The sequence below is a fragment of the Achroia grisella genome, unplaced genomic scaffold, assembly GCF_030625045.1.
Source record: "Achroia grisella isolate CSIRO2021 unplaced genomic scaffold, CSIRO_AGI_Agris_v1 utg546, whole genome shotgun sequence".
In the NCBI taxonomy this organism is placed as follows: domain Eukaryota; kingdom Metazoa; phylum Arthropoda; class Insecta; order Lepidoptera; family Pyralidae; genus Achroia; species Achroia grisella.
In genome coordinates, this window is record NW_026712931.1 from 5131929 (window position 1) to 5157214 (window position 25286).

The 25286-nt window shown below is 30.9% G+C and overlaps 2 protein-coding genes across 2 annotated transcripts; both read left to right on the forward strand.

Annotated features, from left to right (window-relative positions):
• The first annotated feature begins 1122 nt into the window (after nucleotides 1-1122).
• Nucleotides 1123-15547, forward strand: LOC131848259 (uncharacterized). The gene is made up of 2 exons (XM_059198060.1): nucleotides 1123-1533; nucleotides 14569-15547. The coding sequence occupies exons 1-2, from the start codon at nucleotides 1367-1369 to the stop codon at nucleotides 14882-14884; spliced, it is 483 nt and encodes a 160-aa protein (XP_059054043.1). The 5' UTR covers nucleotides 1123-1366; the 3' UTR covers nucleotides 14885-15547.
• Nucleotides 15548-17512: 1965 nt separating this feature from the next.
• LOC131848202 (palmitoyl-protein thioesterase 1) lies at nucleotides 17513-25107 on the forward strand. Its single transcript, XM_059197984.1, has 5 exons — nucleotides 17513-17901; nucleotides 18663-18900; nucleotides 19407-19571; nucleotides 23793-24069; nucleotides 24855-25107. Exons 1-5 carry the CDS (start codon nucleotides 17820-17822, stop codon nucleotides 24987-24989), a joined length of 897 nt encoding a protein of 298 aa, XP_059053967.1. The 5' UTR covers nucleotides 17513-17819; the 3' UTR covers nucleotides 24990-25107.
• Nucleotides 25108-25286: the final 179 nt, after the last annotated feature.

Consider the following 25286-nt stretch of genomic DNA (forward strand, 5'->3'; position numbering starts at 1 on the left):
AGGAAGTCATTTATATAATGATTTGCCAAAAGTTGTGGAAACTTGACTAACAAAGTCAACAAATTAATTTCATTCCAGTAAATAGATATAGAGTACTTCGCTATTAATATTATTATTATGACAAATTCTTTGACTAGCCAATGTAAAATATTTATTCTAGACATATTTAAATGGCAAGGCTAGCCGCGTAACCTGTTCAAAAGAAATAAAAATAAAAACTGCGGATGAAGAAGAGTTTTTATTCAATATAAAAGGTAATATATCATTGCATTAATTTTTTATTCATTATTAACTACACCTATCACCTATAGTTACATATTTGAGTTACTTGTCAAGATAAAAGATTTTGCCGAAGAAGAAAGAGCATTTTGCCAACAAACATTTGTTTTAGTGTGGTGAACGTATTTGATTTCACCATATTTCACAGAATACTGTCAAAGCATAGAATAAGTTTTGCTACGTATACAGTGGTCATGTAGGTACCATTAAAGGACGAAATATTTGATCAAATCACGCATTGTAACGAATTCATTAAAAAATTAATCACGATGGTTTTGTGAGCAATGAAACTGCAACGCATTCCCTACGCATAGTGCTAGATCCAAGTTACTGAACTTGGCTGTACATAAGTATATATATACAATTATACATAGATAGTCAACGTGGTAATAGACGTTTCAACAGTACGTTATGATCTTGAGCGTTCTATCGAAAAATGTGGACAAAGTGATGACCTCAGAGTTTTGATTCAGATTTAGGTAAAATTGTAAAACGATCAACTGTATTGCTCTTTTGTAAACAAGGATTTCCTATGTAGAAATATTGATCCTACTTACCTTCCGTATTATCCCAAATAATTGTCGCTTACAAACAGTATGGGTAATATTGGGTCCCCATGTATCTACATTATATTAGCAGTCTGACCAATAACAAAGAAGGAAACACGAATAGCCCCTATGTCTATATTAGTGAAAGATGTGGTGAAAAGATTCAATAGATACAGCGTCACATCGTTATCACAAGTTCGAGTATTGATATCTGTGTACAATGTTATACAACAGAGTAATATTTCGTCACTTGAGTCACTCTACTCGATGCTCGCTGTAGTAATTCAGGGCCAGTTCACCCAGTTCGCGTGCACTTGTGATCGTGAGCGGTCAGACATCGCTCGTTCTATACATTTACAGCCGCTATTTTCGTACAATACAAACCACTCCAATCGAATGATAAGCCCGGCAATTCGTTGTTGCAATCGGTACAAAACGGACGCAGTCAGTGTACGGTTTACAAAGTATTTATTATATGAATAATTCCCATTCGCGATTCATTGGGTATTTTTGAATTATACTTTTAAATTGAGTGACGAATGAGTGAATTTTCGCTGTCCAAGTTGCTGTGGGTGCGCGATAGTGAAGGCGCCGGCGCGATGGAGAGTTGTTACAAACTGTACACATGGGTCAGCCACACGATCCTGATGCTACTTCTACAGATATTCTGGAAGATGAGCCAGATTTCAGATTACTTTAAGGACAAGTGAGTACCTCTGAAACTCTTTATTATAGGTGCGGTTACGTAGGAATATGTTTTATAAAAAATCTGACTACCTACCTCCTGCTTCCTTTATATCCGGTTTCTTTTTCCGATTGACTATTTACATTTAGTTTCGCTTTATTTATCTATTTATTCAATGACATATGAAGTGACTCAAATAAAGGGAACTCTTCTTCTACCCCGGATCTGTAATTTTTTAAGATAGAATTTTGAGAGTTTAAATGGTATCTATACTATTCCAATTAAAAATTAAATTATAACAAGATAGACTTATTTCTACTTTCATTTCTAAGACATTTCTTTACTCTGGTACATGGGTAGGTCATATAGATAAGAATGCTGTTATCTGATTGATAAAATGTACTATTTCTGTAAACTTTAACAGGTCTGAACATTCTACTTTACATATGACTTACAGAAATAATATAAATAGGTACATAGGTACAAATATAAATAAGCTAATATATTAATTATATAACGATACCTAGGTCACATAATTAATTTACGAGATAAGTATCAAATACATAACATCCAGGTATCTACCTAGAAACCTAAAAATATACCAATGTAATCCTAATCAGGTTATCATTTTTATCATTAGTTGTTTATTATTATCAATAGTGAATACAATGCTATGTTGACACAACATAAAATTTTACATTAACTATTAGAAAGGTTTTAGATGTAAGAGTTCACTAAGAAAGTGGTTTCTAATGAGAGCCACGTGTGTTTTGAGGTCGTAAGGTATCTATCATACATAGCTAGTAATGAAGGGGGTATTAGCAATAATTCTCTTTTCCTGTTGCAATGGTCAAAAGACCCCCTTCGATCTACCCCCTTTCTTCATTCTAATGGGAATCGAACCTAGCGATGCTAGGATAGACTACAGTCGTATCCATTAAGAGAAATATTTGTATGACTTCAGCCTATCTATAAGTCTCTCTCTTGCACTATTCTCCATTTTTGTCCGGTGAAGCTGTAAAAGCTACATGCGATATTAGAATCGTTTGGGAAACAAATGTTAGGGATGTCAACTGTACGAAAATTCTCGTACAAATACGAGTTCTTTGACCTTCAGACAAGTTTTTACGAGATTCTAACCTACGATGTGCAGTTGGAGGGCTATATTGAGCTAATACGAGATTTTATTTCTTTGTACGAGGCTAAAGGTTTTAAGATTGGCAACCCTCGCACCACTTGAGTTGCATGTAACCGTGTTTCCTATTCTAGTCTGCTCATGTGGATGCTTCAAAATCTGACAATATAAAATAATTATGTATTTATATACTTATATATACTGTCTAAAGAGAAACGAATATCAAATAACGAAGCCAATATTATAGGTACAAGATTATTTGAAATGGATACGTAATACCTACACGAAATCCTGTATTCGTAACATTGAAACAACTTTTTCTGAGGAGCATATCGAAACATTATTTTTTTTACAGCAGTTGAAGTTAATAGTTAAATCAGAGCAATTAGATCATCGAGGTAAATACATCAGAAATTATTCATGGTAGTTTTCTAGAGGGGAGTGTTGGAGGTTAAATTAACAGTAAATAAACACTATTAGTGCCTCAATTTGTCGTAGATTACAGTCTCCATTACTATTTCAATAAGTATTAGTCACTCATTAAATTAATCACCGATGTATTGCTGACCAATGATCCCTGCTCATTAGAGTAATAACAGTCATTTTTTTAAGTATTTGGAATGCCAAATAAGCTGACGGTTCATCTGATTTTAATTCTTCAAATCAAATCTTCAATACATGAATAGTACCACGGAAAAAACATTACGATACGTTATTTATTTAGTAATTTAATTCGGATATCCTTCCATATTATGTTAGTAAGCTTTACCACCCATGCGTTGCGATTCCAGAGGACGAAGATTTCATGCCTCTTATCCTGTAATTTCAATCTATCCCGAGAATCGAAGCAAGCTGCTTGGTTTTGGGAGGTGAAATAGATGAGACTGCGGAGACATAGACAACTTTTTATAAAGTTTACCTCGGGGAAACAGTAGGCTGCTATTATCATAGTAATAGTCGTATTGATGACAATCTAGCGACTGGTGAAAAGGTTTCCCCGTAGTCTAAAGGTACGAAAGACTAAAGCTTCAATACAAACGTAATGGTCAAACATTTCCTACAGGATACGTAGACACATCACAGCAAATGCCAGTGATTATCATTGTAGGTCTAACAATTGTGGTGTCATCTAATCCTTTTGCTGTGAGTACTTATTTCAAGTTTTCCTTTTATAGTACCTACGGATGTATTCGAGGTCTCTAATTGTCTTTTGAGCAAAAATATATATTTATCATTTATCGATATTCGTAAATCAATATTTCTACATATCATAGTCAGGTTGTATAGCACACCGCTTTACTTCCGATGGTCACGGGTTCGATTTCTCGCTGGGTGCAATCATTTTTATTTATGAGTATGATTATTTATATTGGTGTAATATTATGTATGTATTTACAAAATAAAATATTTAAATATTTATATTAGTTGTCTAGTACCCATTACACCAGCTCTGCTTAGCTTCCTACTAGATGATGCTGTGTGGATTATCCAGGATGATTATTTTTTTTTAATTATAAAAATTACTTTGAACTTTCATTATTAATATAAGGTTTATGAAAATAGATGTATGTTTGTTACTCTTTCACGAAAACACTACTGGATGGTATACGTATGCATAGGAAACACTGTTCGATCATATTCCAGATTACCACATTGGATCCTCTTTACCAAAATTCACGAGGACCACGCCAGAAAGATACAACTAGTCATACATAATTAAACTTGTAGTCACGTGATCAATTTAGTAATACAGTTAACAATGCAAATAATGTCTGAATCGTCCGCTTACTCACGTTACAATATACGTGAGTAAGAAAAGCGTGATCGAGGAAACCGGTAGGTGATATCTACCACCTGCACACAACTTATGCGATCAACACGTACCTGCTTATTAGTATTCAAACCTACAGTGTAGATCATTATCATAATCAAAAACATCAAGACTGTATTAGACTGCATAATGGATCAAGTTTCAGGTAAATAGCCGACTTGATAGATGTATGAGGTTATTTCTTTGTTCAAAAATAAAAAAAGCGAATCTACTTAGTTGGATACTTAGGTACGTATATTTTTTGGTTTATATATTAATAATCAAGCATGAGATATAGAACTAACTTTGCATAATTGCAAGCAACAAATTAATTCTGAATAAACTTATTTGTAATTGCATATATGCAAAGGATTAGTTCTGAATATTTCATCCTCTTACGCTGGCTCGCGTCATTTCAAACATAATCGTTTATGTTAACTATGCAACCAGTTTAGAATAACAAAACATCACTAAGTGGTTACATAGATTACATAGTGCCAACTCTTAAAATCCGTTATTTGCTCAGTGGTAGGTACATACAACCACAAGGCTCCTTATATATAGAAATATACTTTCCTCTTTCATTCTTATAGTAATATATATTATACAGATATTTAGTCATGCTTATCCTGAGACAAATATGGAGATAGATAACAACTTAGCTATTTAGTGAAATTGTAATTGCCTTCATTATCTGGTCTAATGTTGTCTCTATAAAACAATAAACTTATCATCCCATTACAATTTAAGAGAGCAATGTGAGAATAAGAAAAATAACTTAGTATACATAATTAATAAAATTAATGCAGTTGGTGAATTATTTTGTTGTTTTGAAGGCATTGTACAATGAATAAATAAATACACATAACGCACATATGTAATAATAAATCCACTTGCAATTAATGCAACCGAGTTGAAATGTTTATTTTCGTTAGCGCTGTTTGTAAACAAATTGTTGTTGTTAGGCCTTGCATTGTTGCCAAGTATAAATTTTATTAATACAAAATCTAGCATATAACGATTATACCTAGAGACATTTGTTATCGTATATTATTATGATAACAAAATATTCAACAAGATTTTTATTGTTAAATACATTTACATAAAATACATGAAATGTGACGAGGTTTAAAGGTTTAATTATTGTAACTACTATAATTATCCATTATCAAGAGATTTAAGAAAATATTTTTAATTCCACTGTTATTTTTTGTGCATACATATTTGAAAAATGATTCATTTATGATATCGTATCTTTATCTTTCTATCTTGTTTATCTTATCCTATTCAGCACCGATTTTGATTAGAGTTGATTTTCGATGGTGTCGTGTTTTTATATTAGAGTAGAAAGGTTTTTTGTGACCTGAAACACTTTGAAAATGTGTTACTATATACAAAACTACAATTATTATTATTAAACTAACATAGCGAGATTTTTAGTTAAGTAATAAATAAAGCAACTCTTGTTAAATTGACAAGGCATTTATTTAAATTATTTTAATCTCTAAAAACAGTTTGCGTGGCATAATATAAAAAAATGCATAAAAATAGTAGAAAATGGTTTCATCAACGATTTATTTTTGTAATTAACAATGGTTGAGGTAACAAACGAAGATAAACAGTAGAAATTTATTTCTATTTTAGATTGGAAAAAAAAGTTCCTTATTAATTAGTAAAATAACATATGGATATTTATCATGGTCTTTATCGAAGCAACTAAAGTGTAAATTCAAGGTGTAAAACGAGTAATGGAACACTCACTAAACAAATTGACTGTATCATTAACACTACGTTGCGGTCCATTATTCGATATCAGACGTGGAAAGACGATGACCAAACTGCAGTGGGAGTGGGCCGGGGATGTAGAGTATCTATGGTGCCAACTATACAATATTTTGCCACAATTGTATTTTATTTTTATTATCAAGTTTCATCAAGTTTACGACGTATAAAGTATTTGCTTAAAATTAGTAGGTCGACGTTATGGAATTGCTAGATAGACGTATAGAGGCCTTGGCTAATTGTAGCACACAAATCAGATATAATAAAATAGCTACATAATTTCCAAGGTACACTGTTTTGTTTAATAAATATAAATAATAAACTATCTACACAGTTATCCAACTTTCCCTGTTTTAGACGTAAATAGACATATGTCATATACGTCTAAAATAGGCGCATATGCGATATGCCTAAAAATCGCGTTTCACCAAGGGCCGTGTGGAGGTTATCGACCTTCGTTTAGTCTATTGGTTTAGTGATACGGCGAGCAGGAAAATTTGTCAATTATTTGAAGAAAAACACAGTTTTTAAAAATTTATCTAAAAATATATAAAAATATATCTCTTATTGCGGATTAGACTTAGAGAGCAATTTCTCGAAACAATTTTATGGCTAGATTTATTGACATCATAATTTTGAAAATGCTCGGTGAATTCAATAATAAGCTGATAATTTAATATTAGGCTATTTATAAACGACTAGGCCTATATCCTAAATTTCAAACAGGGAAATAATAAGTCTAATAGAACTTTCCGCTGGACATGAAAAAACATAGGGTGAAAAAGAAAAGCAAACAACATTAGAAAATAAAAGATAATGTATTTTCTTCCTCCAAGAAAATTCTAATACATTGTTAACACACCGCTACAAAACTATTTACAGTAATAGGTATGTATTATATGATAATTGTTTGTTTGGCGTGGAAAACCTCGGCCCCAAGTGTACTGTAAGTGAAAACGTTTGTTTATTTATGTATGCACAGGACAAAGTCTCTACCGTATATAGAAACTGACATATTGCTTCATTATTTTATTGCATCCATTGTTGAGTAAGTGCTAAGTACCTACCTATAGTATATACTTGAAATGCGTCCAAGTGTCCTTCAATTATTGGCAGATGTGTCTACTTATACTTACATATGTGTATTACATTATATATATGATGAAACTGAGAATAAGATCTTGTTAAATCATCATCATCCATCAAAATTCTCCATGACATTCTTAGTTCCCTAATTGTGAACAGGTTAGCTATCTCTATATATTTTTTAAATAATTAGAATAGCTATGAATCTGCCTGCATGGTAAATGGCAACTATTGCTTGTAATAACCAGCACTACGAATATCATGTCATCCTTTATAACACATGTGTCCTGCGCTGCCTTCACCATAAATACGAATATTTCATCGATTTGTCCCGATGTATTTAGAGTATATGGTGACCAGTATGTGGCATTCATACGTATACCACCAATAAACGCAGTCTCTAATCGATTATTAAAAATCTAGACCAATGAACCTATAAATGATACCTAATGGTGAAGTTATTATCGTAATGGACACTACCATACTTTATGACTTATTGTGTATTATTGTGAGATCTTATAATCACAGTTATATTAAGTAACTGACTAACCTGCACAACTTCTGCTCTAAACGAAACGAGTAAATTTCACACCATTTTGCAAAATATTATAATAGTATTTGAGTTACTTCTTATTAGTCGTAGTCATAATGTTCCTCGATAAATGGGTTAACTAAATACTAAAAGAATTTTTCAATTCGAACTAGTAACAACTGAGATTATCGTACAAACAAACATTTCAGTTTTATAATATTAGTGTAGATACTGTGCTATAAATCTTAGAATAGCATGTTACATTTATAACGATGGAACGTGCAATATGCGAAACCTAATTCACACTTAAAACAACTTCCATTGCCACTATTTATTAAACTTTAATTGTATCATTCAAATATTCACGATTGCAGCTATTCTGATTTGTAAACATTAGTGTATTGTACGTCATACATATTGGCACGTTTGTTATAATGCGCAAATTTTGTATCGTATCGTATGTGTGTGTGTAACACACACTTTAGAATAGAATAGAAAATCCTTTATTCAAATACACTTAATTGAAGCACTTTTGAATAGTCACAGTTGTCCTTCTTTTAATCTACCGCTCATTGGGAAAGCAGTCTCATCACAAGAACGAGGAAGAAACTTGCATGTTGCTCTTTTAAATAATTAGTTTATTAGTTCTCATAAACTATCTATTAGTCGTATGGAATAGGTGTAAATATATACAGTTTTATGTATATCTAGAACAAGTATTAGCGATGTTCTAATCTTCGCTAATTGTTACCACCAAGGCTGCTGTGTTGCACTTAATTTAAATCTTATTCAAGATCGTTTGCTAAACAAAAAACTTATTCAACTAGATCTTGTTTTATTGGACTTATAAACATGTTATTTTTTAAGTGAAATCCTTAACAGTTCTAATTTTATTTATTATTTGTACTACAAAGAAAAATATACTTAAGATATGTTTGTAATTCTAGTTTTATACAAAATTTCTTATAATTATGATACATGTACAATTCATTTAAGTATATTTTATGAAAATTACATCAAAATATAAACCGATAAGAATTGACTATGGTAATTACTAATTGATATTAATAATGTCATTTAACCATATATGTAACATTTTATCGGCCATCCTGGGGGGCACAAATTGATTGATTTATAAATCAATAATTTTCTATGTAAATACTTAATTTGCGAACACTTGTAGATAGTGCAATATATTGCACTATCTACACGCCCTGGCTTTGAACGGGTGTACATGTATTATACATGTAAACCTTCTTCGTGAATCACTCTATCTACTGTTAAAAACTGCATTAAAATGCGTTGCGTAATTTAAAAGATCTAAGGGAATAGATAGCGGAAGCGACTTTATTTTGATACTATGTAATGATTTTGCATAACTACTATATTTACCCATGCAAACCCAGGATTAGCGATTAGCGACTAATTAACAGAACATGTATATATTATATGTATGTGTATTATATGTCTTAAGGCATATGATATGATACTAAAAATAAATGAACGCGTAATGAGTCATTGGGTATATGAGACGAAGGTCTGAGATTCAAAAGGCGGGTCAAGAGCCGAGATAAAAAATGATCGAAGGCCAATTCATATCAAATAAATAAATAATCTAGTATAATATCAATTGTTGTACTAATATAACGGTAACAACATTTAAGTTATACTTTAAGTGATACTGATTGAAATGTAAGTGACAATGTTAAAACTAATCAATAGAAACTGCTATAATAACCAAGCAGTAGCGTCTTGTAATTATTCATTAGTTATATTATCGTGCACCTGTAACAACCTTCATAATTAATAACGAAGTATCTACTATATATTAAAATGGTAGGTTTTTAAATTGAATCTATTCGGACCGTAAGATGGTGACCTACCCTGTGCTACTGCTGTATAGTCTGCATAACATTTTTTTAAGTTAAGTGTCGTCTACTATTTATATCGGTGTTATTGTTTTGGATTTCGACTATGCGATAATAAAATAACCCAGGAGAATTTACATAGTGCCATATATTCCCAAGTCAAGCAGAACTTGTTACTAAATGACTGACAGAAATACATAATACGTATACATAATAAACACTCATACTCATTAATACAAATTACTATTTGTATAATATTTTGTGACCACGAAGTTATCATAAAAGGCAACTAGGAGAACAAAACAGTTCCGCGCAATAACAGCCTTGTAAATGAGTTGTTATAACCTATAGAAAAAGAAAAAAATATCAATCTAAATTATATAGTACAACTGATAAGTACCCAATAACTAGTCGTATAAGTTTCTTAAAATATACTTAAAAACCTCAATAATAAATTGTTTTAAACAACTAACATCTATAACATGCTCATACGAGTAGATGTGTAATAGTACCTATAGCATGACAGAGGGACCTGTATCGCGTGACCAACCCGAATCGATTGGTACAATATGAACCTGAATCATTAAAATTATTAGTCCTATATTCACATACTCTGTATATATCAAAGTATTATATATTAGATATATAAACATTCACAGTGCCTACTTTAAAACAAAGTATAAAAATATTACTATGTATATGTACCTATACATATATGTATGTTATATCTTTGCAGGACCGATAAATCTAAACTTTCTGAGAAATTCTATAATAGTAAAATGTTGCATGTTTAATTATTTATAATACACTAGATATGCCCGCGGTTTCACCTGCGTGGAATTTACAGTATATGTGTTATTCTAATGTATAAGCTGCATAACTTATTGTAAAGTTTCATCAAAATCCGTACAGTAGTTTTTGCGTGAAAGGCTAACAAACATTCGCGTTTATAAGCAAGAACTAAGATAATATTCGTATCCTTTATCATATCATGAAAAATAAATAATAAAAACTAACTAACAAATGAAATTAAAAAAGAGGTCGAAATGCTTTCTGAGGTTTATTATTATTATTATAAGTTGATCTATTTCATACTTATGTATGACAAATTTCATATCAATAGATATAGACATACATATATACATAGATACGTTTATTTAAGTACACTTCATTGCTCGATCTTTACATAGTATAAAATGAAGTCGCTTGTGCTACCTGTTCGTCGCTTCTTTTAAATCACACAACAGAATTTAATGCAGTTTTTAGCAATAGATAGTGATTCAAAAGGCAGAATTATATATTTATATACTGTACACCCGTGCGAAGACGGGGCGGGTAGCTAGTAATGTATAAAATTGGTTACTATCTCCCTATTTCCCATACTATCGAAATATAGATATGTCTGAAATAGATAAACTCTTTTTAATATTTGACTATGACATTACGAGGTTGCAGACAGCCAACATCTAATATTTATTATTTAATTAAATCATATCTATCTATACAGGTAGGTACTTAGGAAAATTTCTAATTGTCACTTATCTCATGAATTTGCACACATCATGTGCACTTTATTTGATTACATACTTATAAGCGAGACAAAAAGTGATACGTCGTTACGATAAAGCCTTCATTACAGGGCAGTATTTTCTAGTTATTAAATTTTTTTTATTGTCATGCTATAATATTTATTTTGTCTTCTGTTTGAAGTCAGAATCGTAGCAAATACTGTGTTCTCTTGTATTCTTGTATTATGCAATTGGAGACATCATATCATACGATGGAAAGATACATTGAGACTACAAACATTTATTGGACATTTTGAATCTGGATTATAGTTTAGTTTACATGACTCTTGTATTTCCTGAGTCGAATAAATACCACACTTCGCGTGCCATCAAGCTATGCTAATTCTATACCACGCTACAATGATGCTTTATTTTGCTGTTTATGAGAACAAAACCTTCAAAATTAATTTATTCACACAATTGCTTTGCAATTCTAAAATTATGATGAATTGTATGGACAAATTAATTTTACATGAAAACTGCTTTAAACTATTTTTTCTAGTTGTTTATAAAATTATACATTTATAAGAATTTACATATAAATGGAATATTTACCGTGATACATCGGAATTACATCTTATATTTAAAATTCTCGTGTCACAGTTTTCGTTGCTATACTCCTCCGAAACGGCTTGACCGATTCTCATGAAATTTTGTGAGCGTATTGAGTAGGTCTGAGAATCGGCCAACATCTATTTTTCATCCCCCTAAATGTTCCCTACCCTAATTTTTTTTATTTTAAGGCAAAACAACGGTTGCCAGGACAGCTAGTATTTATAACATTTATATATATCTGAATAACATATATCACTACGTTAGTAGATACTCATCAGCGCTCTTTCTATTTCTAATCATAAGGATATATGGGAGAATAATAATATCCCTGGACAATTTACACAAAGTCCTCTAGTCCCAAGTTAGGCAGAGCTTGTGTTATGAATACTAGACAAATGATATAAATACATAGATTTTTTTAAATACACGCATAATGTAATGTACATAGAAAATATCTCGACCGACACAAACAGTATACTCATGAAAATAAATATATGTACTGTGCGACGAATCAAACCTGCGACCATCGGAAGAAAAGCGGTGTGCTAAACCGCTAGACCACCAAGGCCGTCAAAGAATGTTAGATACACGTCTGGAATCTAACCGCTGCGCTGTTTTATCTTATTGAGCATCTTAGACGTTTCGCTGTTCATTTTAACAATAGCAATTGACATTACGATGGCCATCATAACCAATACTACAGCAGTTTATTTTTAATTATTATTGCCATTCATTGTTTGCTTGGGATCTTTATCACTCATTGACCTTATCATTCAGTTATCAGCGGACAATACAAATCTTATGATAGATAAACGGTTTTGTTATTACGTAGGTGCCTGTTGCCATACACTTGTATTGCAATTTTTACAGAAAACATAGTGGTTTTTTTCATACTTATTTCTTTATTCACATTAATGTCCTGTTAAAATAAAATGAAGAAAAGACTTTAATTTGTTAATAAAACAAATGATAGACCTCACCTTCAAATTCTTAAATTTCTACTCCTTTCCACTCTTTTCAGTTTTCCCTTGGTAGTGACCAAGGGAAAACTGACTCTGAACTGAACTCATTGTCTGTATCACTCTTTTTGTACTTCTCTGTCCTTCTCTTTCTCAGACATCTATTGACTTTTTAATTCATAAGAGAGTAATGTGAAGGAATCTCCAGAATGACTGCTGCTCGTAGGTGCAGTTTAGTAACTAGTATAGCCATGTATGATGTGGATTAATAAGTAATTATATTTCTTCCGATCTGTGTTGTTCTCGTAATCTTTTTTGTGGTTTATTTTAATATTTTTATTAGATACTAAATAATTGTTGCGGTCATAATAATTAGGTGGGGTATTTTTATCATGTCGTTGGAAGGAAACATTGCCACTCGACAACCCGGTATTCCCCTTAATACCTATATATATATATTTCCTAAAAACCCTTTTACATCATTTCTACGTCATTTATATTTAAAGAATTTGATGTATCTTTAAAGTATGCCATGATAACTGAAAAAGTGGTTTATCACACATTTATAACATATATATATATATATATCTATAGATATAGGTATTCAGATTTGTTTTATTTTTATTACTTATACATATACTAACTATTTTACGAATACATAAACACAACTATGATTTTATTTTAGTGTAAATATATGTACATCAGGACTTTTATCCCAGATAGGGTAGTCAGAATATTTGGTCAATTTGGTCATGACCACGCTGGGTATATGTTTGAATCCAATGGGTCAGGGGATGAGCCTAAAGCCGAGGCAGATGGCTAACCAACCTGGTAATCACTTGGGTTTTTATATCAATTTCACACTATTTAGTTTAGAGAATTGTGTAAACTCTGATAAAATAACATAATACATGTACGTACAAGTATATGTACGTACCTAAGGACTCATAATATGCTCGAATACCCTCGTAAACCCCATAGGACTCGCATGATCAGTCTGATATTAATATCCAACTATAGCCTGTTTTCCCATGTGTAGGAATATAATAGACTAATTGGGTATCTGAAACTGTGTTAACCTATTCTATTCTTCTGCTTTCCTGCTAGTTTATTTATTGGTACTATATCTACCTGTATAATTAAATATATAGTACATATAATGTAAATAAAACATAACTAAATCAAATTGGTAACTACATTCGACATCAGTGTAAAAATAACTAAGTATTAATAACTATCGTACAAATAATTAAATCAAATGATGTGTATAATCATGTGCATTGTGCATGTCAAAGATACGTGTGAAATAAAAAGAAAATAAATTAGATAATTTAAATATACAGAAAACAATAAAAACATTCGTAGTTAAGTAGATAGCAGTATTTATTACATTAGTACAAAAAAATCCTGCTAGTTTCTTAAATATTGCATACCTATTGTGTTTTTCATATATCTAAGAACTTGCTAAGTTATGGTTAAATAAATAAATAGTAATTATATTATTAAAATGAATTTTGCTAACTAGTAATGCGTAAACATTGCGTATTAAACGATTTCTATATACATAAATAGTATTTATAACGATTGTAACCAGTAGTTGTCATATCAGAACACCATATTCGGAATAAAAAACACTGTTATCTCCTAAAGTTTTACAATATCATTAATATAATATAAATTCTATATTAGTAGTATATAAATTGTATAAGAGCCATTAGAAAAACCCAATATAAACTAATTTATTTCATTTTCCTGTTCCAGGCCTATAGAAGATAAGAAAACAGACAGAGCTTTAGTGTTTACGCCGCTTACAAAGGAATCAAAATTTAGAAGACACATCAGGTCAATGTCAGATGTACAGAGCAGCACACCGAACAGATTACCGTTCAGATCACGAAAAGGCAGCAGTCAAATTCTAATGTACGACTCGGACACAAGGGCGAGGAGGATAAGGTCATACAACAGGCACATGCAGTCTGATTCGTCAGATTCTAGTGACTACATCGAATCGAGACGGATACTACTGAGTTTGGAGGCGAACATCATGAAACCTTCTGATTCTATGAGATTCCTCTAATTATTAATGATCTGATAGTTCTATTTGAGGCTGTACTTTCTAGTTCTATACTAGATGGGATCACATATGATTTGCAGGAGGTAGTTAATGAACACTGTACGATTTCACTTGCACACAATGATGCAATGTACCTAAAAGTATTACTTGTTTAAGTAAAGTTTCTTTAATGATTGTGTGATCCCAACGTGATACAACTATAAACATTATAGTGTTTTCCTTTTGAGACTGTGATCGAATTAGAATAGCTGTATTTGCAACTGTAGCTAAGATACCTAAGAGTTATTATGATTAAGTATTTAGTATTGTTTAGTTCGTTTTTAAGAATATTTTTATCTCCTATGAATAATTAAAATGTTAACTAATATGTATGCCATGCCATATTTTTGTTTAGCGCCAAATCAGTTGCCAAGATCGCTGAGAGCTTAGAAATCTCGGACCAAGCATAAATATAAATTATGCTGTATATACCTGAGTTAATTACAACAAATTATAATATAATATTTTTAGATTTCAAATGACAATAATGAATTTACGACCAGTGGCGCAGTTACGCCATATACCTAATTAAACCTAAGTATGTACCTACTTATACCTACATGACTTTAATACAATTTTTATAAATAGGCATGCATGTTTACTCATCTAAGATATCAATTGCATGTATTTAAACAACACTTAGGTATAGACTAAGTTTCTATTTTATGAGTAAAAAAATTAAGATATTAGTAATTCAAAATATCTTGGCATTATTTAATAAATTCTATATTAAATACCTACCCTATCATTACGCAGTTATTCATGACTTATAAATGTTAAAATACAAGTAAAATATCACTTACATACTAACAAAAAAATGTTTTAGGAAATGAGATATTTCAGAAATATTTACAATCCCTTTTCTGGGACATAGTTACAGAGTATGTATATGTATATATCTATAATTTGATCTTATATAGCTAAGTACATGTTATTATAATAGTTATGCAACTTTACGAAATTCAACCTTTACATGACCCCTTTATGAAAAAATAATGACAATCAGTTATTATTTTTTCATATGCATTATCCAACACTATAGGAATGTATATAAATATAAGCATATATATATACCTATTATGAAATAGCTACTACTACCGTACTAATACTACTACCGTTTTGTTTGTAACTACAGATTCAGTTTCTCTGTACAGAATTATATTCTTGTGATTATGGGATCGAAATATATACAGAAGGTAAAATATTAAATTTATTTACACCGAATTTGATTTATTTCTGTTGAAACCTTTCCCATAAACCTTTATATACCTAGTAGGCACCTACTAGCTATGGCTTCAATTATAAGTATATTTATTCAGACGGAATATAAACCTTATATACTTATACCTTATTACATTATAACAATTATTCTCTGCACTACCTATGGTTGATTAACTTGAAAATGCCTAATGGTGTTAAGTCCGCCAAATGTAGGTACTGTACTATATTACGTATTGTGTCCATTGAAGTTAAATAAATAAAAATAAAATATATATCTAACACAGATTCACAGCCGTCACAATGTACCTATACGTGAAGTCCGTGGTAGGACACTATTCCTAATGGCCTGTGAGCCAGCAACTGGTCAATGTGTCAAATTTCCTCCCTGTTGATTATGTCTATAATGGTTAAGGTATTTATTAAATATATTAAGAAACCTAGTGAAGGTCAACTGTGGATTGAGGAACCTGTCAAACTTAACATTTTTGTTATTAATAGACCTCATCAATTATTACTTTAATGTTTAATGTTAATTTAAATTCTTATTATGATATATATTATATGAAATTATTATAGGGTAATCTACTACTCAATAGATGGTGCTGTAAAAATGTAGACAGCGTTGTTAAATTGATTTAGTTTTAATTATTTTTTTTATAAAAAAAACCTTAATGAAGACTAAGCCTGTACTTATACATCCATACTTTCCTAGTCCGTACACGTTCAAATCCACTTATATCAATAATCTGCCTATTTCGTCTTTGTATCCTGTTTCAGAGAAGAGAATGAATCCTGACTTAGTAAGTAATAATATTCATTCATTCATAATTTAAGAGCCGCGATCTTGTCGAAGGCTCTTGCCATTTTTCATGATTAAATGAAGCATGGACAGAAATGTAACGAATTAAGATTCAAATTCTTTTACGAATGTTTTGGTTATTCTTATTTGTTTATTCGGTTAGGCTGTATGGTCTCATACCTTTGCCTATCCACTTGTGGATAAAATATACCACTACTTTGTTTATTCGTGAATTCTGTGCTGTACAGAGCACTGTTACGTAGCTGTCAATCTGTCATTGTTACATGTTGTCAACAAGTGACACTGACACTTATTGTCATTGAGTGACATTGACGTTTGTCAAAAAATGAGTATAATCTGTCGTACCATAAAAAAGTATTAAAATAATTTCATGTTTTTAAATTTACTATTACTATATATTATTATTTGTATTTGTTTCAAATATCAAATAAAAATTGATCCATTAGTTTAGTTCATATCTTGAAGTTAGCATTTATTACTTTTCAGAATAATAGACGCATATCTAATTCTTATATTTACTAATTGTCCATAATAATATTAAAGTTTAATCCATAGCTTTACGCGCTTTACCGTCTTTGTTTATCACGTTTGTGGTCCTACCTTACAATACTTTACATATGTTTTGGATTAAAAGTAACTCAACATTGAAGATTGCGTGCTCAATACCGAATTAGTACAGTTAATAGCATGAGTTAAGCAATGAGAAGGAAAAACTAATACATCGGATTGTTCAGTTTTAGTACCTTTATTGTTTTAGGTCTTGTTATCCTACTTTTTTATCATTAGTCCCATTGCTGCCGGTTGGTTATTCGTAACCGCTCAGTCGCGCTTCAGAACTTCGTAGAACAAGACTACAAAATGAAAATTTTCATAATATTAGCTTTTGTTTATAAATTAGTAGTTGCTGATCCTTTGCCCATAGTATTGTGGCATGGAATGGGTGAGTTTCTCATAATTTTACTCTATATTTTAAGATTAAAAACAAATATTAACTAATAAGATTAAAGAAAAGCAATTTGTATAGTTAATTATATTGTATTAAAAATAAATATATATCATAAAATGTGATAATGAATGGATCCAGAACAATGAATTGAATCCTTCAAATAGTCAGAGAATTCTAGAATATCCTGAAATTTTCATCATTATTGAAGATTATTCTTCAATAATTGTTAACCAATCATGAAGTTTAAGTTTGGTGTCTTGTACACTTGTTATGGCACTGCCTAGAGTCCTAGACTGTTCTAGAATGTTTGAAAATAAATTTATAAGTCTACATACCAAAAATAATTTGAACATAACTAATATTTTTTTATGACAAGTCTATATTGCATTAGTATAGTTTATGTTATAAATTGAAGATATTATATTGATGTTTGTAATTGCACTCTAGTAAACTCTAATAAATCTGTGCTAATATTATGAATTCAGTTCCACTGTTGACAATGGCTGCATATTTGCTATCTCACAAATAACAGGCTGAATTATATTTAATGTAACTTCACATAAATATAGGCTATATTTTATCTCTAAATCTTTTACAATTGATATTGCCTCAACTTTAGTGTAACATGTAAGTCATTTTATATGACAATAACTATTATGTATGGTGTTTAGGTGACACTATAACAAAACATTGTTGTTACCTAAATACAATCATCATACCAAAGGTTACCAAATGTAATTTTTTTTTATCAATAGGAGACACATGCTGTGTATCAGTAAGTCTTGGATCATTTAAATTATTTCTTGAGCGAAACATACCGGGAGTATATGTAAATTCCATAAGAGTTGGTAATAATACAATTGAAGACTTAGAAAATGGCTACTTCATGAGTCCTGAGAAGCAAATAGAATATGTTTGTGATTTGTTAGCATCAGATACAAAATTACGAAATGGATTTAATGCCATCGGTTTCTCACAAGGAAGTCAGTTCTTGTAAGTACAAATTATTAATTATATTATGTTTTATGTGATAATTTTGTATGAAGTAACTTATAGAATTTAGTTAACACTAAGTACACAATGTGATTATTTATAAGTTAATTCACTAAAGACTAATTATATTATTATTATTTGTGCTTGTTGCCCTAGAACTCCATTATTTATACATCAGTTTCTGAAAATACATTCATTATTAAAAAAGATATACTTGTGCCTAGATATTTTAGGTCCCCTAGATATTTTATTTTTATCAGTTTAGTGTGTAAAACAAATTAACTGGGAAATTTGTTTTAAGGCCATTATAGAGTGCCTTTAGAGTTGCTTCTAGCCATGTCTGAAAGTAATTTTTACAGGCAAGCTTCTCTCAAGCAGAATAATATGTATTACTTTTGTTTTATTACATAAAGATTAAGAGCAGTATTACATTAAGATTTTAATGCCTATTGAAGTTAAGTTTTTTGTTAACCAAATTGTAACATGAAACATTTTAATTATTTTAGGAGAGGAGTTGTACAAAGGTGTGGGCATCAATTGCCCCCTGTAAAAAACTTAATAACTCTGGGTGGTCAACATCAGGGTGTTTACGGTCTACCTCACTGTGGGGCGCTACAACATGAGACTTGTGATTATGTGAGGAAGCTACTCAATTATGCCGCTTATTACAGGTAATAAACATAAGAAGTAATAGCCCGCAACTTACCCTTATACTTAAACCGATTGGTATGGAACACATTAAATTTCATTTAAGTAAAGCTTACAACAATGAATTACTGGAAACAACGCCCAAATAATAAATACTCATTTCTGAAATTAGCACACGCATCCACATTACATTGATAAACTCCCAAATAATACTTTTTCTCTCTTTCATGTACAGACAGCGATAAGTTTATTTTCTATTATATGTATATGTTAAAAGCAACGTAATAGAATATATAAGTATATTATTACAGTAGTGATCCACCTTGGCTTCGCACGGCATTGAAATTATCGAAATGATAGTGTAAACATCAAAATCCGTTGTTACGTCTCGCCGTTCACTTTTTCTATAGTGATCTAGAAAAAGAAATAGACAGACGAGAACTACTACGTTATACTATCTATATATTATAAATATAATGCCCTACCTTCTAAACTAAAACAACCGCAGTAATAGGTAAGACGATAAAAACATATTGAAGTTTTAACTTGCCCATTGCCTTTATACTAGTACTACATTAGTTTGCTATGTATTTATGTATTTAGAGTATGCATGCTTACATAATATTATAATTGCAATGACAAGAGCGATCCGTCAAAAGGATAATGTAATATAGAAAGTATAAATTGGACATATAACATAAACATTGATCTAAATAGAAATCTTGGAATATAGTTAATATTTTTATTACACTTTTTTCCGGTTCCTTCACATTCACCGATCGAGACGAGTTCACACATTACAAATTTTCTAATAGCATCCAACAATTAATATTAATAAAAATGTTGACAATCTTATGCGTTACAAAGGAACACTCAGGAGAACTGTTTTGAATAGAAATAAGCATAGTTATATATGTCAAATCAAAATATAAACTAAATACATAATATTAGGCTAAAAATTATATGGAATTTAGAATATGTTTTTTAGCAAAACAACAAAATAATTGAAATATTCCATTTCTTTAACAATAGCCATTGTTCAGTATTGTTTCTGAAATTCTCAATAATAAAATTATCATACAAATGATAGTATTTTAACCTCGGACATTAAAGTAATGTTATATTATAACCCAAAGAGGCGTGTACGTTGACACTGCCGACATAATTTTGGATCGAGAACTTCTTAAAATAGCTATTCTTTTGTTTATGACTAAAAGGTAAACATAATATTAATATTTGAAAAAACAGCTCCCCCTACCCCTTGTACCCCTTTTTTTTACGAAAAAGCGCGGGTAGGATGGAGGAATATGAAATTTCTTACACTTATAGTTTACTTGCTGCTTGTAAAGTTTCGTTAAAATCCGTTAATTCGTTTTTGCCTAAAAGTGTAACAAACATTCCGCCACACTCTAAACGCGTTTATAGTATTAGTAGGAAGTAAAATATAGAAAAGTTCAGAATGTTAATATTGTTTATTTATTAACACAAATATTTGTTTGTGCGAGGAATCGAACCTGCGACTATCGGAAGTGTGTTAGGTTAGGTGCGTTAAACTGCTCGACCATCAAGGCTGTGAATGAACTAACATATCAATTAGGTACTAAACACGAAATATGAAATTAAAGTTGCTTTTATATAATTCAACAGTATAAAAAGATGCAAGACTGTGCAAACCAATTTCAATCATTAGATCGGAATTCAATAGTCGCTTGGTAGGTGGAGGCGACAGCTTCTTTGTCATTACAGTTACATAAAGAGATAGTATTGTTGGCACTTCCTTAGTATTACATCTGTAATTTCTTTAGATGCAACACATTGTTCCCGCGCTGTTAAACTTTGTGTTAATATTGTACATTGTTTATAAGGTGACATAAGTCGTAACGTACTATTTCATCTATACGTGTAAATAAAATTGAAGTATCTGTTTGTAATTTCAAATTAACAGCTTTTCACTAAATAATATAAAAATATTAAATGATCTAACAATAATTTATTTATTTATTTAAAATATGACACTCTTGTCTTTTTGTTATTGCTAATCTCTGCAATGGTTGGATCTATTTTGACGGTACTTTAATTTACAAATATTATTAAATTAAGAAATTTATTTCATATATATTCCCTAATAAAACGTACTACTGAATTCGACATAACCTGGTAAATACAGATTTTTAATTTATGTAACACGGATTTCCTTAAAAATAACATAAAAAATCTGCGCCGACTAAGCGGTAACGGTAAATAACTAAATATAAAAATTCTTTATTTAAAATGCAATGAGTGTACTATTATTCTGACAAACATAATTATGAAAATATGTGATTATGTTATAATATGTACAACGATGTCAAAAGTTATCGCCACTCATGTTTGTTATGTATTATAGGAATTAATTATTTGTGCTGTTAACTTATACTGAGATATTGTACATTGATATTTATTAAACATTCTTTAACAAACAATTAAAAAAGACGTGAATCTATATTCGATGTTTTGAGAATTTGAACTTACGAAAAGATAGATAGATAGATAGAATATACTTTATTTGCAACGTACAGTAAAGAAGAAGCACAAACAATATAACAAAAGACACATGTATCGTTACAATAAGGCGGCCTTATTGCTAAAAGCAATCAAAAGGTTGTATGTATATCGCGCTTATGTCACGACCTTGTACGAATTAAAAAATGCTTCAGTGTTTAATAGTAATTTTATTGAGGTAGGCTATAGCTATGTAAGATCATGGCGGACTCAGTGGTCTAGCGGTTTATCACGCCGCTTTACTTCCGATGGTCGCGTGTTCGATTCCTCGCACCGTGGAAACATTTGTATTTATGACTATGATTGTTTATATCGGTCTGGATGTTTTCTATGTACCTATATTATATATGTATTTCCAAAAAAAAGTATCTAAGTATTTATATCAGTTGTTTATATCATAACAGTTCTGGTTACTGTGGAACTAGATATCGCTGTGATAATTGCCCAGGGTTATGTATTTATTTATTATCATGTTCCAACCAATGGGTGCATCCTTGAAAAATGTTTTAAAAAACAGGATAATGTATATCTTTTGAGTCCTTTCTCTCTCTCTCTCGTATATGACGCTGGTTAGCTCCTGTTATATATATTATATTACCACCATTATATACCATACCTGTTCTCATAACAGAAACAGCTTGTCATACTATAAAGTTAAAACTAATATCTACTCACGTACATTAGCAACGTTTTAATTGTTTGAGCTTAGATATGTGTTTATTGACCATTAAATACACAAGAATAAGTGGGCAAATTGACGCAATTGAAGGCTAGTTTTGACACCTAGTGGCTAGTTATTATATATGTATATGCTCCTAAAGTTACTGTTACGCGATTCCAAAGATTTTACCTGTATTATTTATGTGTATATGATTTTGACTATAATTGTAATCAAAAAGTCTTGTATTACATTATATTTATACATTAGTAACTTTATTTTTCTAAAATAAAAGTATCCTAAAAACGCTACCTGCCAAAAAAAGTCCCGTCAAAATCGTTCCCGCCATTTTAGAGATTAGCCGGGATAAACAGACAGACAGACAAAAATTGGAAAAAATTATATTTTGATGTATGTACCGTATTTATATTCATATGCACGTAGTAAGCATGTAGTAAAAACTGTTATTTCAATATTATAAACAGACACTCCAATTTTATTTATACATATATTTGAAATGTAATGATTACGTTATTCGACATTGCGATGACCATAACCTGCGCTCTAAATACTAGTTCTTACTACTTAGTTCACTTCCTAACACTTATCTCTAGAAATAACAGGTAGGTATATATGCTGACATTTTAAGTCGTCTCTTAAAACTGCAATAATGATTTCATCATTCTATATATGTCAGAATGTTGTATTTATAAATATGTTCACATGTAGTTTATTTATTATTTTCATTCATGTGTCAGAATATTTTAAGGTAGGTACTATAATATTGATAGTATGTTTTTGTATATACCTATGGGTATATGTAAATATGTATATCTTCCGATTAACGGATCCTCATTACTTTTGTCTCACAGTACGGTGACTAAGTAAGAATATAAATGTATCTTCACACTCTGTTCTCAGTAGGTTTTACATGATATAATAAGCGCCGACTACCATGGTTTGGTGCGCCGACAACCGAAATTCATGGGTTGGATAGGTAGAGTAAAAATGACTTTTTTTTTTAAATACCGCTTGTTTGTTTCAGTTGGGTACAAAAAGCCCTTGTACAAGCTACATACTGGCACGATCCCCTGGACGAGGAAGCATATAAGAAAGGTAGCCAGTTCTTAGCTGACATCAACAACGAGAGAGTAATAAACAGAACCTACATAAAAAACTTGAGCAATCTGGATAATTTTGTTATGGTAAAATTTGATAATGACTCCATAGTGCAGCCTAGGGGAACGGAATGGTTTGGCTTCTACAAACCTGGTCAGGCAAAAGTCTTGCAAACGCTGCAAGAATCTACCCTTTATAAGGAGGTTGGTATATAAGCACATTTTATTTTTGACAAATAACAATAAATGTCATCAAAAACTGACCAATTTTAGTGACATTGCCTTACATACACTCAAATGAAATAACTAAAAAAATTACCCGTCGTTTTCAGTACTAATTGATTTTGGTAAGGTTTTTTATGGATGATATTGGAATCATCATCCGCCTGAACTAACGGTGTATTCAGGCGGGCCACTAGTACAAGATTATAGGATGAGCATTCAGTCAAGTTAGCATCGTAACGAATTCACGACGTACTAACCAAGATGACTTCCATGTAGCTCTTGGAAAGAATATTGACGTCGATACATTAAAGCAATAAGCATTACTAAAAATCCCATCCTCCTCCGTTGCAGTCGGATATGACTAGTCTTTAACACTTACCTCAAGATCAACAAAGACTTCTATATTTGCAACCTTAGCAATGTTTAATTCTCGGATTAAATAGGTTTATGTTGTTTATTGTCAACAAACAGTTATGGGCTGTTAATACGTTGTGAAGTAATTATGACAAAGAACCTGTTTCCTGATGAAAAGTGGACAAACGTCGCCTATAATATGAACAACAGGACCGAGATCACGTTGTCACGTGACGTTCGTAATAACCCTATATTAATAATAATTTTATGTTTATTTACATAATTCGACTCATAGGAATCTCTGTTATCGGTTTAGAACCAAGGTATTTTAGTTGAAATAACTAACAGATCAGTACGCACCGACTCATTTAAACATTATGTATTAAAATAAATAAATATTATTATTCCAGGATCGTCTCGGCCTCAAGAAAATGGATAAAAGTGGCAAGCTCGTGTTCTTATCACAACCCGGCGACCATCTACGTTTCTCCCAAGATTGGTTCATTAAAAATATAATTAACGTGTATCTAGATCCAAAGAAGTAATTGTATAGAGGTTGGTGATAATGAGATTTTAGTTTATAGTTTTCTCATTTGTGATAGCTATTAAAACAAAGCAATTAATCGTTTATACTCATAGTGTAGGAATATTGATGTTATATAATAATATATTAGATACACAGTTAAGAATCGGTGATCAATAATAACAATAGTAATAACCCTGGACAATTCACGCAGCTCCATCTAGTCCCAATATTAGTTTATGTCATTGGTAATGAACTGATAAAAAATAATTAATACTTTTGTAAATACATACATAATATACATAGAAAATAATAAGAC

Coding starts and splice junctions, on each gene's coding strand:
- LOC131848259 (XM_059198060.1), top strand. CDS start 1,367: ATGAGTGAATTTTCGCTGTCCAAGTTGCTGTGGGTGCGCGATAGTGAA. Junction 1,534..14,568: donor TCAGATTACTTTAAGGACAA/GTGAGTACCTCT, acceptor TTCCTGTTCCAG/GCCTATAGAAGATAAGAAAA.
- LOC131848202 (XM_059197984.1), top strand. CDS start 17,820: ATGAAAATTTTCATAATATTAGCTTTTGTTTATAAATTAGTAGTTGCT. Junction 18,901..19,406: donor TCACAAGGAAGTCAGTTCTT/GTAAGTACAAAT, acceptor TAATTATTTTAG/GAGAGGAGTTGTACAAAGGT. Junction 24,070..24,854: donor AATCTACCCTTTATAAGGAG/GTTGGTATATAA, acceptor TTATTATTCCAG/GATCGTCTCGGCCTCAAGAA.